Genomic DNA, 13357 nt, shown 5'->3' on the forward strand with positions numbered 1-13357 from the left:
AAGTACCTGCAAATGTGCAGAGAGATGTTCATCAAATGGCTGTTTAATGATTATTTTTATTTGGAAATACGTAACCCAATGTCAAGTAATAGAGGATTCACAGAGTAAATTTTGCTACGATGCTTATTGGGCCAATAAGAGTTGTATGATATGGAAGATGGTCATGATAAGATGTTGAGTAAATAAGCTGTTTTGTATGTCCCCATTTTTATATATACAAATATATATTTACATTGAAAAAATTCTGGAAGGAGACAGCCAGTATTTTGGGATATCATCAGGGATACTTTTGCTTATCTCTTGTTAATCTCTACTTTTTAATGAACAAATAGTATTCTGTGTTTTTGATGTAAATGAAGGAATTACAACAACAAAAAGCAGGGATTAGTGAAACACTTTCTAACCTTGGAGATCTGTCTTGTGGGGTAGTGAACTCCCCAATACTGAGTGTCTAACAGAGGCTGGATGACCTCCTGTCCAAGATTCCTGTCATTTTATGATTCAAAGATTCTCATTTTGTTTATTCCTCCCCCCACCCCCAACCCCGACAATAGGTCAACCAATCAATGCCTCAGACACATAAGCAAATATGTATCCCCCCGGAGCTGCCGGAATTGCTGAAGCAATTTACCAAAGCCGCCATTCGGACACAGCCGCAAGATCTCATCCAGTGGGCCGCCGAGTACGTACTACTTTCTCACCTCCAGCCCCTGGTTCCCATTGGAGGTGGAGGTAGGGGGTGGAGGAGGGAAGGTCTTGGAAAACTGAGGAGGTTGTCATGGCTGCAGCCTGGGAGTCGGGACTGATCGGCATAATCTTTGGGATGTTCAGTTCTTGCATTGCTTTGGTGCTTTAAAATCCACACGTAAACACAGCAAACCGGGCGAGGATGGAGGCCCTCCCCCAAGGGAACGAGACTGAGCAATAGGACGCCAGGGCTATAGGCAAAGTGTCCTAGGGCAATCAGCAAGAGTCAGATTACCACATCACATCACACACGCACACTCCACCCTGTGTCTGCCCTCCACCTCCACCCCTCCCCCACCCCCGTCCCAGTGGAAAGAAGGGCTCAGAATCCCGCGGAGCTTAGCCTGCCTTTCCCTGGTGTAAACCAGGGGCCTCATCCTCAGGTTTAACCACTAGATGGCAGCAGTGCACCCGTGGGGGAGCGATGTGATGAGCCCAGGTGGAGGATTGTGTGGGATCAGTCCAAGTGGCTTCGCTCCTGAGTTTACTCCTTGAATGGGACACCTTCCTCTACTGCTGTTAAAACTCATTCTTGCGCCCCAGCCAGACACTTTGTATCTTGTCTTTGGGGAAATTGTTATTTTCTTGACTGTGTCTTTGAACTAACATGTTCCTTCAGCATAAGGATGTCCACACAGTACACGTCGTATTCTGGAGAAGCGAGGCAAGAGTTATGGGGGCAGGCGGAGCAGCGGCTTGGCTGCAAACAGCGTGCCTCAACCACAGGTGTCCTCCTTCAGGAGACACCTCCAGAGGCTGCTCGATGGAAGGAGCTTACACGATAACTGCTGGCTGAGGCTGAAACAGCTTCACACACAAAGCCTCCCAGCTACGAAATTGCTTCTCAGACAGAACTGCCTGCTTGAACCTGGGGAACTGAGGCTTGGGGCAGGAGTTAGGAGCTGACCAGACCTCCCGGGGACCATTTTCAGGCGATTTTTACTGCTGGGTGATGACCTCCTTAGTAGGGCTTCAGTGGGAGAGGGGGGTGAGGAGTAAGAGGCTGCAGAGCGGAGCTGGTGGGGTGGGGGAGGGGAGAAGGTCCGCAGCATGAGGTTGAGGAGGTGCAGTGGGCAGGTGGGGAGAAGAAGGTGCGGACGCCTTTGAGAAGGCTCACGACGTAAGCTAAGAGGAGCCTCACAGAGCCTCGGCCAGTGCGCTCCTGCTCCTGGGCTGGGCTAGGATGAGGCTTTTACAAATGGAAGGAAAATAAGCCCGTGGTGCTCATAAAAACAGACACAAATGGGGTTGCTTTGCCTAGTAATGAACTCTGTTTAGTTTTCTATTCTAAATTTTATATATTACCTCTAAGATTGAACTTGAGCGTCAGAAGACTAATTTCTTTTGGCACACTCAGACAGTCTTTGTTTTATACTATACAATAGTTTAAAACCCCATTTTATTGTTCTTGCACTGCTTTTATAGCAAGAAAAATGACATTTCTTGGTATTGTCCCTGACATTTATGGGAGAAAACATTCCACTGTTGTAGCCTGCTTGCTCCCATATTGTATCGTGTGCTATAAATGTCTTAGATATCTGTGAAGAATCAGTTTGTAGTTTAACTACAATGAAAAAGGAGAACATGATCTAAGAACACTCTCCATGTATTCAGACACGGAAAGCACTTGTCAGACAGTTTTATGTAACTTACAAACCTGCAGCATTTTAGAGGTAAAACTCCACAAAGTATTTCCAAGATGAAATGTCTACTTAATTCACCACAAGCAGAAGTTTCCCTGCATATGTGTTGTCCATGAAGAAACCATCTACCAGACATCAGCAGGACATAAACTAATTTGTCTTGTGGTGGGTAAGTGTGACCACACAAATTTGAAGAACCACGGAACTGCTCACTGCAGATGAAGCTAAATAACCCATAGAGGATGAAATCCATGACTGCAGCCTCATTTCCACGTTCTCTAACCAACTCTGCTACAAGGTCCAAAGACATTGCTGCTGAGCCACACCCACCCGACCCCTGACCTGTCTGTGGAGGCTGCTCATGCACATTGGTAGAGGTTGCCTGAAAGTGTTTCTTCTGCTCTCCGTGCTGGTGACCTCCAAGGGGTTCCTGGAAGGTGTTTTGGTACTGGAAGCCGTTGCTCTGCATTGTGCGGTGGCTGAGAGACAGAGAGTGGTTTGCCCCATCATTGTATGGCTTTTATAAAATTCCCTCTGTATTTTTTTTTTTAATTATTATTATTTTTTTTGGCTGCATTGGGTCCTCGCTGCTGTGCGCGGGCTTTCTTTAGTTGCGGCGAGCGGGGGCTACTCTTCGTTGCAGTGCACGGGCTTCTCATTGCAGTGGCTTCTCTTGTTGCGGAGCATGGGCTCTAGGCACACAGGCTTCAGTAGTTGTGGCACGCGGGCTCTAGAGCACAGGCTCAGTAGTTGTGGTGCATGGGCTTAGTTGCTCCGTGGCATGTGGGATCTTCCCGGACCAGGGCTCAAACCTGTGTCCCCTGCACTGGCAGGCGGATTTTTAACCACTGTGCCACTAGGGAAGCCCTGTATTCTTTTTATATTACCTGGATCTGGAGAAATTAATAAAATAAAATTAATAAGAGAGGGGGCAGAGGCTGTGTTGCAGGGGTAGTCAATAACAAGGCTTCTGATGAAGACAGGCCCTCCCATATGGCATCGGTGCCCCAAGTATCAACTGCTCATGTCCATTCTCTGCTGCAGGCAGCCTCTTCCCATCATAGATCAATCCCAAAACAGGGCTCAGTGTTTTTCCACACTGCACCAAAACAAAGTCCATTCCACAAAGCACTGATGGGCAGGCAGATGTTACTGAAATTTCTGAAGGAAGATAGAGGAGGATTTTACAGCACACACCCCATGTGAGTTCATCTCAAACCCTTTTTTCGCTTGTCTTCTCACCTGAGCCTCCATTAGTGCCCTGCCAAACTTCTCTCTCCTCCCCAATGGAGCCCCAAGCCTCACTTCCTCCAGCTGGAAACCCTTCCAGGCTCACCCCCCAGAGCACCCCATCTCCTCCCCTTTCTTATGCAAGTCATTTTAATTTTCTTCCAACTTCTCTTTCCAAGATTACATACCCCTACTACTACCTAATACCAACTTTAAGTATGTAGATAGCCATCGTACCAAGCATAAAGACTTTTATATTTGAAAGAAAAAGATCCTCCAGGTACTAGGATTCTTCCTTCATAAAAAAGAGTGGGGGATTTAAAATAACAATTTTCTCTCTCCTTTAATATATATACACATAAAATAGACATGCATATGTACATATACAATACATATATCAATATATTATCTATCACAAGATATATGCCTATATGTGTGTATGTATGTGTGTGTCTCTGTGTGTGCACGTGCACACATGTATATGAAACGCTTAGGAGGGAATGACAGAAAAAAAATACCCAGACCTAATATGCTTCAGGGAATTCCATACCAAACTTTTGGTACTCCTCATCCTTAGAGAAGAACAAATCTTTTTATTCCCTAAGGCATCTCTATACCTTAAGCGTAAAGTAACACATTCAGGCTTTTCCTGTACATAAATGAACTAAAAACAGTGTCTGGCATTTAGAAGCCACTTAATAAATGTTCTTTCCTCCATCCCTTCCCTCAAAGAAAAGGGAGAGGGGATTCCCAAAGCATCCAGAGACCACTGAGGTAGAGGCTGCTCCCCCTAGCCCCCCAACTTCTTTTTCTTGTAGTTATTTTGGGGCTATGTCCCGTGGAGAGATTCCTCCAGTGAGAGAGCGGTCTGAGCGAGTGACTTTGTCTAACTGGGCTGAGCTTACACCGGACCTGTTAAAGATCCTGCATTCTAGGGTAAGGGCCAAACGGCAGCACGGAGGGGGAATGTAGGGATGATGTCGAGGTTGGGTGCGTACAGACAAAAGTCACCTGGCCACTCAGCATTGTCTTAAAATTCACTAAACCATGCACTGAGAGTAAATCTTCCTGTGGGGAAATAGGAATCATGGTGAAATAGGCTGTAAGCTGAGTTGTCAGTTGGGTCATCCCACGTCGTCCTGAAGCTGGCAGAATGTCCAGGGGCTCAATGCAATGTGAATTCCTTCTCTCCAGAAAGTGCAGGTCCACATGCCTTGCCAGTGTCTCCCTTACTGATCAAGCCCAGATATGATGCCAATCACAGTTGGGGAGGGGCATATTATAGTTCCCCAGTTACCCCAGGTGCAGACATAGCCTAGCTTTTAGGCTCTCTCCACAGCCATATCGTCCTGGGAGCTGTGCTGTGAATGGATGAGGAGGGTCTGTCTTGAGAAAGCTTGCAGTTTGGCCAACTCCCAAGAAAAATGGCTTAGCACTACCATACCTCACTTTAGGATACAGGACCAAGAGGTTTGGGGTGATTCAGGACTGACTTAGCCAACTGCCTTGGTCCCAGAGGCTTAGCATTTCACTGGAATCAGAGGACCAGGGAAGGTGTAGTAGCACTTCACTGGGGCATCTGCACCATTATTGCATTGTTAGCCAACAACTGGCCATTTGTGCCCTTCCCTCTTGACCACCAAGCACCTTGTGCAGTAAACATGGCAGAGATCCGAGGTACCTGGGACCAAGCAACATTAAGCATCCAGACCACAGACCCCATGTTATTCCCAGGAAAGCGTGAGTGATGCATTCAGGGTCTAGTGCAAAGAACTCAGCGCAGTCTAGAAGCAAGAGATTTAACATCTAGTTCTAGTTTCACCACTAATTAGTGGTCTCAGACAAGTTCTCTGCCCCTTGGTTTCATTTTCAGGCTGCTTTATCTGCCTTACAGGGACAACCTAGGGATGAAACAGCAGATAATAAAAGCACTAGAAAAAAATAAAAGTGTAATATACATGTATGTTTTCCCCATTACTCTGATACCTGAAGTTTGAATGATTATATCTCAGAACATTCTTCACTAGGCTGAATATTTCTCTACCCTTACAAAAAGAACTGCCAAACAGAGTCTCTGTTGACCCCCGACACCTTCCCCCGCCCCTTGCTGTGTGCTAGGAGAACCGGGGCCTTGCCCCAAGTAGGTTTCTCAGGGCCTTCTCTTGTCCTGTCCCTCATTCCCTGTCTTGTGCCTGTCCCCGGCCCCGCAGGTTGCTGGCAGACTGATCGTCCATGCAGATGAGCTGGCCCAGATGTGGAAGGTGCTGAATCTCCCACCCAACCTGTTTAATAGTGTGATGAATGTGGGCCGCTTCACGGAGGAGATTGAGTGGCTGAAGTTTCTAGCCCTTTCTTGCAGCTCTCTTGGAGTTGTAAGTTAGCTTTTTTTTTTTTTTTTCACACTGTAAGTTAGCTTTAATGGTTTTTGTTCCTTAAGGGAAAATCTCTCGGGACCTGGCTGGGGGAGGGTTGGTAAGTACACACAGTGAACTCTCCAGGGTTCATGAGAGTGTACCCCTTCTTGTCTACTCCTTCTCCTCTCTGAATTAAGGTCATTTCTCTGCTCATCAGCCAGAAGCAGGGATTAGGAGGAGAGAGGGGAAAGCTGTCATCAGGCTCTGGGGAGAGGTTGACTAACATGCAGGTTTTGGATTATTTATGAATTTCAGTCATTGCACTTAGGTTTATTTCCATTACCACTCCACTCCCTCCATTCGTATTCCTAAAGATAACCAAGAGCCAGCTGTAGAAGATTGGCTTATACTTGGGTTTCAGACACCTAGAGGATATACCAATAGAGATTTTTAAAAAGAGGTGCAGCCTTATCGAAAACTACTATTTGATAAGCATAATTGGATAGAAAAATCAGAGAGAAGAGAGCAGGAAAGGAGAGATGAGGCTATTTCCAGACTCATAGTCCTGACATCCCCATGGATGCAGAATGCTCATACAAATTCATGCCTTTTCCAAATTTGACTTGATTTACAACGGTAAAAGCCGTTTTCCTGTTTTAAAGAAACCAGTTCATATACATACTGAAAAGCTTTAGGTATCATCTTATATGTGGACTCACTCTTGTTAAACACTATTATAATAACTTAAATGAAAATGAGTCAGAAAAATGATTTTTTTTTTTTTTAGCAAAGCAAGAAGATTTTTTTTTTAATTTTATTTATTTATTTATTTATGGCTGTGTTGGGTCTTTGTTTCTGTGCGAGGGCTTTCTCTAGTTGCGGCAAGTGGGGGCCACTCTTCATCGCGGCGCGCGGGCCTCTCACTATCGCGGCCTCTCTTGTTGCAGAGCACAGGCTCCAGATGCGCAGGCTCAGTAATTGTGGCTCACGGGCCCAGCTGCTCTGCGGCATGTGGGATCGTCCCAGACCAGGGCTCGAACCCGTGTCCCCTGCATTGGCAGGCAGATTCTTAACCACTGCGCCACCAGGGAAGCCCCAAAAATGATTTTTTTTAAATCCCTGAAATACATACAAGTTTAAAACTTAATGAGAAAATTATTGCCTTTGCCCAAACTAAATGGTATGAAAAAGGTAGTTTGAATCATTCAGTATATTTAAATACAATCTTGTTCTTTCTTCTCGAATATCCTGGGTATGCACATTAGACACTTTTGTTTGTGAGAAAAGTTACTAGAAATACTGTAGTCCAACTTTTCCTGTGGATGCTGCTGAACTTTCAGCATAATTATTTCTTTAGAGAGGAGAGGCCATTCGTGGGGTTTTTTTTCCTTCTTCGCTGCACTTTCTAGCACACTTATGCAACGAATAAACTACTCGCAGCAGCAGAGGCAGATAAGTTGCCAGTCAGCACTATCACACTTCTGTGGAAATAGCCCCAAGGATTGGGGAAAATCACAGAGGAGAAATAAAAAATGGGCACGTTTTATGAAATTCTCACGGGGTCACAAGTTTACTCACACCATATTCAGAGATGTCCAAGGAGGGGGGAAATGTACCAATACTTTCTCTGTCGTTAATCCTGCTCTTCCCCATCTACCCTACCCGTGAAGGGTGGAGGAAGAAAATAAGTAGATGCAACCCAACCCAGGAATTTTCATCTGCTGCAATAACTGAAAACAGCTTTAAGGTAAATTGCTCAGTCTCTCAGATTTTTCCTCACTGCTCCTCTCTTCAAGGTGGCAGTTGTTCAAGGCAAGTGGTGATGCTGGGATCACAGAGCAGCCAAGAGGAGGGTTCCCACGTCCCTTGGTCCTCTCTGGCATCTCTTGTCTCCATGGAAATACTCGTCTGTGTGGTCACTAGCTGTGCAGCTGAAGTCTTCGGTCTCTCTCACAGCACGACGGTCCCCCAGCCAGCTCACCTCCGTTCTCCCTGGTGCTCAGGGCCTCTTTAAGTCTCTTCTGGGGTGCCCTCAACTGCTCCCTGCCTTTGGTGCTCTATGTCACAGCCCCTCACCACCTTGGAGGTGTCTGAATCCTCTCCTTGTCCACATAACCTCACAGTAACCAAGAGTGACTTCGGAAAATCAGATTCCAACCCTCCCTCTGCAGCTGTAAGGTTTACTTTGATATGGCTGCTACCCAAACTGGGCAGAGGAAACCATGAGGTGAACTCTTTCTACCTCCCTGCTAAAACGGGGAGGTTGGCCTAGATGTTCCGTGAGGTCCTTTGATCTCTAACATCTTGTGGTTCAATTCCACCTTCTCTGCTTCCACTGAGACACCATTAGGCCTGGCTCTGGATAACAGTGGACTCCGCCAATTCTGAGGCACTCAGGTGTCTGACTTTGCTCCCCATCCTCCCTATGTCAAAGAACACCTAGAGGTGAAGTCAGCATGAAAGTCTAGTCTGTAAATAAAGGGTGCCCTATGGACCCGGGGCCCATCCCATTTTGCCCACTTGGTTCATGTTGGACTATTGCTGGGAACTTAAATGTAAGAGTGGTCAGGGTGTCACCATCTGGAGAAGGGTGGCACTCTTGCTAATCCCTACATTCTTGGAGGCAAGCCCAGAAATTCCCTCCTTGCTTTGCCAGCTCACCAGCCAGCCATGATCTCTGGGCCATGTAGAAAATCCAGTCCCCTCCTTATAGAAGAATCTAATGGCAGGAATTTTAGGAAGCAGGTGCATTTACTTCCCGAATCTGCATGTGATTCAAAATGCTACAGTATGCAGACCTGTGTTCCTCTTCCCCTTCACCACTCCTTCCTCTAGAATACCTACCAATCATATACAAGAAGAGATCGTGTAATTGTGCTCACTGGAAGGAAGGGCATGTTTTGTTAGCAAATAATTCACTTTCTGAGCCTTTCACCTCTGAGTTTGAAAATGAGGCTTGTAAGATGCTTACAGGCTATCTCTATGGAGTGGATCCCCATCTGACCAAAAATTCTTGTCCAACAGAATGCAGATCTCTGTTTACTTTCGATTTATTTAAGTTTACCAAAAAGCTCCAGTCTAGAGAGTTCTTATCCATTCATCTGTTTATTAAATATTTGAAAATATTTGAAAATTGTATAAGGGCAATAGAATTTGAGTTATCTGAATAATCAATAAAAGATGTTCAGGGTAGAAACACCTTTATTAGTGTGCTAATGCTGCCGTAACAAAGTACCACAGACTGGGTGGCTTAAACAACAGCAATTTGTTTTCTCACTGTTTTGGAGGCTGGAAGTCTGAGATCAAGATGTCTCATTGGCTTGTAAATGGCTATCGTCTCCCTCTTTCTTCACGTGGTTGTCCCGCTCTGCATGCATGTGTCTGGTCGTTCTCTATCTCTCCCCCATTCTCTCTCTCTGTATCCTAATCTCTTCTTATAAGGACACCAGACCTATTGGATTAGAACCCATTCTGATGACTTCATTTTAACTTAATTAGCTCTTTAAGGGCCCTATCTCCAAATACAGTCACATTCTGAGGTTCTAGGGGTTAGGGCTTCAACATATGAATTTTGTGTGGACATAACTCAGCCCATAACAGCACCCCAATTTGGATGAGGCTGTAGGAAGAGGACTACAGAACAAAGGCAATAGGGCAGTAGGGCTTTTTTTAAGAAGCAGAGAGGATGAGCTATAGATGGAAATTGGGAAGTTCAGTGCACACATGCTCACAAATCTACCCAAAATCACTGTCATGCTGACCGCAAGTCATGCACATGGCCTCCCATCCTCTCTGACAACCTCTTACCAGCCTCCTGTGTGCCCACCCTCCCACCCTCCTTTGTGGAAGTGCCTGGCACACTGCCTCACACAGTGCTTCACAATGGCCTCCAGGAGAGAACTCCCAAGGGCAGGAGAGAGGAAATGAAAGTGGTCTGCTCCCCTCCTGTGGCATTGCTCCAAGTGTCTCACTGGAGTACACAAGCTAGACTAATCACTTCAGCCCTTTAGAGGGAAGACTGCAGGGCAGTAAGAAGAAATCATTCTAATTTTGTAGATTACAAAAGCAAATTCCCCTCCTTTAGTGAGATTATTCTAATTAAAGTAATAAATGTCTTAAAGCATTCAACAGCTTATAAACTTAATTTCTTGAAAGTATCCCTCCAACCAAGAAAGGAAAGGAAAAAGAAAGGCACCTGGTAGATACTCAATATTTTGGGATTGAGTTAAATGACATTTGGGTGTAAAAAATTCAAGCTTTCCAGAATATTACATCATCCCCACTTTATTTTATGAGAGCAAGGTTTTTGTTTCCTTTGTCGTTATCTAAACTGATCTTAGGAATTTAGTTTGGAATAGTGACCTTCTCCTCATTTAACCTTATGGCTTTACAGACCATTGCCAGAACTCTCAAGATAGTGTGTGAAGTGCTATCATCTGACCACGGTGGTGGCCCTCCCCGGATCCCTTTCAGCACCTTCCAGTTTCTCTACACGTATATCGCTGAAGTGGATGGGGAGATCTCTGCATCACACGTCAGTCGAATGCTCAACTACATTGAACAGGAAGTGTAAGTAAACATTTACCAATTGGAGGGGAAACAGTATGCGGGAAACAAATCTAGCTGGCCAAGATATAGTGAGATTACTGTATTATACTGCTCTGGGAACAGAGGAATATTGTGAAGAACGATAAATAAGGATCAGAAAGAGAAGGAGAAACAGAAGAGAAGGAATGGTATAGAACAGTGATTCTTAGAGTGCTACCCAGACCAGCAGCAGCAGTACCTGGGAACGTGTTAGAAATGGGACTTCTCAGGCTGCGCCCTGAGTCCATCAAATCAGAAACTCTGGGGGCGGGGCCCAGTGGCTGTGTCTCAGCAAGCACAGTAGGTGACTCTGGCTCCCTTTCAGGTTTGACCAGTGGGGTAGGAGGGGAGGATGAGGAACAGGCAGTCAAGAGGTCAGAGAAAAAGCGGGTGATGAGGGCAGGAGCCACAGCAGAATTAATTTGGAGTGAGAGAGTTGTTTATATATTGTCTTTCTTAAGATTAATTGTTAAATGAGCTAACCCCCAAATATATATTTTTTCCCAAACAGTATTGGTCCTGATGGTTTAATCAAGGTGAGTGACTTTACCCAAAACCCCAGGGTTCGGCTGGAGTAAAAGCACAGTTTTGGCAATTTTAAAGGAAGATACAGAGATGACTGTGCTTCAGAATGACTGAACCCCATACACCATCCAATGTCAATTTTCTTGTGAAACTGGTACACACTAATAAACAATTAAGCAAACATATGAAATCAGAAATGTGTGGAATTATGATGTAAAACTGTTGGAACAAAACACGTCCATTAACAGAAGATTAGTATTCTTCCCACAGGGACACTGAGTAAAGTGGCTGATGAAGCACTGATAGGAAATGCAACGCAAGTGAAAGCCAGGCTGTCAGATTTTCAAAGGTAGAATGTTATCCAGACACAGTTTTGATGTTTTATAATTGTTACGCATGATTTACATGAGTAGCTTTTACATGGTCAATCCATGTTTTTACCCGTTTACATCTTCATTTGTTGCTTTGATGGTCATTCATTCATTCATTCACTCACTCACTAATATTTATTGAGGTTAGCTGTATGCCAGGGATAGGATTGCCAGATAAAATACAGAACACCCAGTTAAATTTGAATTTTGGATAAACAATGATTTTTTAGGAATTTCTGTTTTATTCTTTTGCTACACCTAGCAAACCTAGCCAGGAACTATGCTGGCTTCTGGGCCTATATAAATAAATCATATGTGAATTCTGCCTTCTAGGAGCTCACAGTCTAACGTGAAGATAAGACACAAAACTTAAATCACTTTAACGTAAGTGGCCCTGAGAGATACTAAAAAAGCATTTCAGAGATGATTATTGAAGTGTCCATATTAAGGTGTCTGACACCATATCCAGATGTAATGAGACCCTCTCAGGAAAATCCCCTGCATGAGCTGAAGACCTGCTGACAAGGTCGCCAGAAGATTTTTCTTTCTCCCAGGAAACAACGAGAACCACAGGCTGTGTGGTTATTGTTCTTAAGGCCAGGTGTGCCCAGGCTGCCCAGTCCCTCCTATCTGTAGTACTATCCCCTCTTCAGAGTTGTTTTTTGTATAAAAATCATGTTTAGGTTGCTTTTTTCATATATATGCATCTCTCTACTGAATTGGGGACATTTTTGTCTATTAGTGTCTAACTAAGTAAAAGAAGATCGTGATGGGAAGTCACCACAGGCCCTTGATTTTGACCTAGAGTGAAACCGTAAAAAGGGCTGAAAAGAAGTCTACCCCCACAGTCATCTGCTGTACCTGCAGGGGGCGGGGAACAACTACTCCTCCCTGCTGTTTGCTGTCAGCCAAAGTGGCCCATCAGTTACATCCACTCTGGGACCTTTGGCTGTTTGAAAGGCTGAAGCACTGCAGGTGAAACCCTGCGCTCTAATTAACCAGGTTTAGAGAATGAGTGAAATCCTTTAACCTGCCTCAGTCTCTCTGTTTCTCTTTCACTGCGGTCAAAGAATTTAAATATGATCTGGCCTGGGAGTGAGGAGTGAATGGGAGCAGAGGGAACTGCCCCAATGTGAAAGACTCTAAGACAACAAGTTCATAAAATAATAAAAGTTAAAAGATCCTTTGCACCTTTGAGATAAACAGCTTGAAATTAGAAACTAAACCTCAGTAGCCCTGAGCATAATCCCTGAAGAGTGAAGTTAATGAAACCCCAGCCATCAGAGTGAATCCTGAACACAGATATGAAGTCATTGATGATACTATAGCCATCAGTTGAGACTAAGCTCGATTGGCAATACCAGTGGGGCACTGCCCATTGCTTGTCTTCAAAGCCACCACTTGGTGTCCGCCGTTTTCCTCCTCTCCTGCTCTGGCTCACTGTGGCAATGCTTCTTCTAAGCCACTGGTATTGCTAAGCCACAGATGCTCATCAGGTCCCAGCACGTCTCCCAAATCAACCTGCTTCAGCAGTCACCCCAAGGGTGTAAAACTTTTCCCTCTACCTGCGCTATGCTGTGTTAACAATACTAAGAATACTGTGGTAATGATAATAGCCAACATTTATTAAGCACTTACTATGTGCAAGTCACTGTGGACAACACTTTACATACATTCTCAAATTTTTCTTTATGACCTGACCTTACAAAGTCAGTACGATTATCCCCATTTTATAGATGAAAAAACAGTCTTAGAGAAATTAAGCTATTCATTGTCGCTGGTAAGAAGGAATTTGAATCCAGGTCTGTCTGATTCCAAACTTGTGTTGCCCTGTATGCACACTGCCTATGTTAGTATGGAGTTTCCCCCCAGAAACAGCCTCTGAGACAAGGATTTAAGT

At 44.7% G+C, this 13357-nt stretch overlaps 1 protein-coding gene across 1 annotated transcript; it reads left to right on the forward strand.

Moving 5' to 3' along the window:
- Nucleotides 1–566: 566 nt before the first annotated feature.
- Nucleotides 567–11139, forward strand: ROPN1 (rhophilin associated tail protein 1). The gene is made up of 5 exons (XM_068545494.1): nt 567–682; nt 4439–4556; nt 5831–5992; nt 10368–10543; nt 11073–11139. Exons 1-5 carry the CDS (start codon nt 567–569, stop codon nt 11137–11139), a joined length of 639 nt encoding a protein of 212 aa, XP_068401595.1.
- The last annotated feature ends 2218 nt before the right edge of the window (nt 11140–13357 follow it).

The sequence above is a fragment of the Eschrichtius robustus genome, chromosome 6 (genome assembly GCF_028021215.1).
Source record: "Eschrichtius robustus isolate mEscRob2 chromosome 6, mEscRob2.pri, whole genome shotgun sequence".
Lineage (NCBI taxonomy): Eukaryota > Metazoa > Chordata > Mammalia > Artiodactyla > Eschrichtiidae > Eschrichtius > Eschrichtius robustus.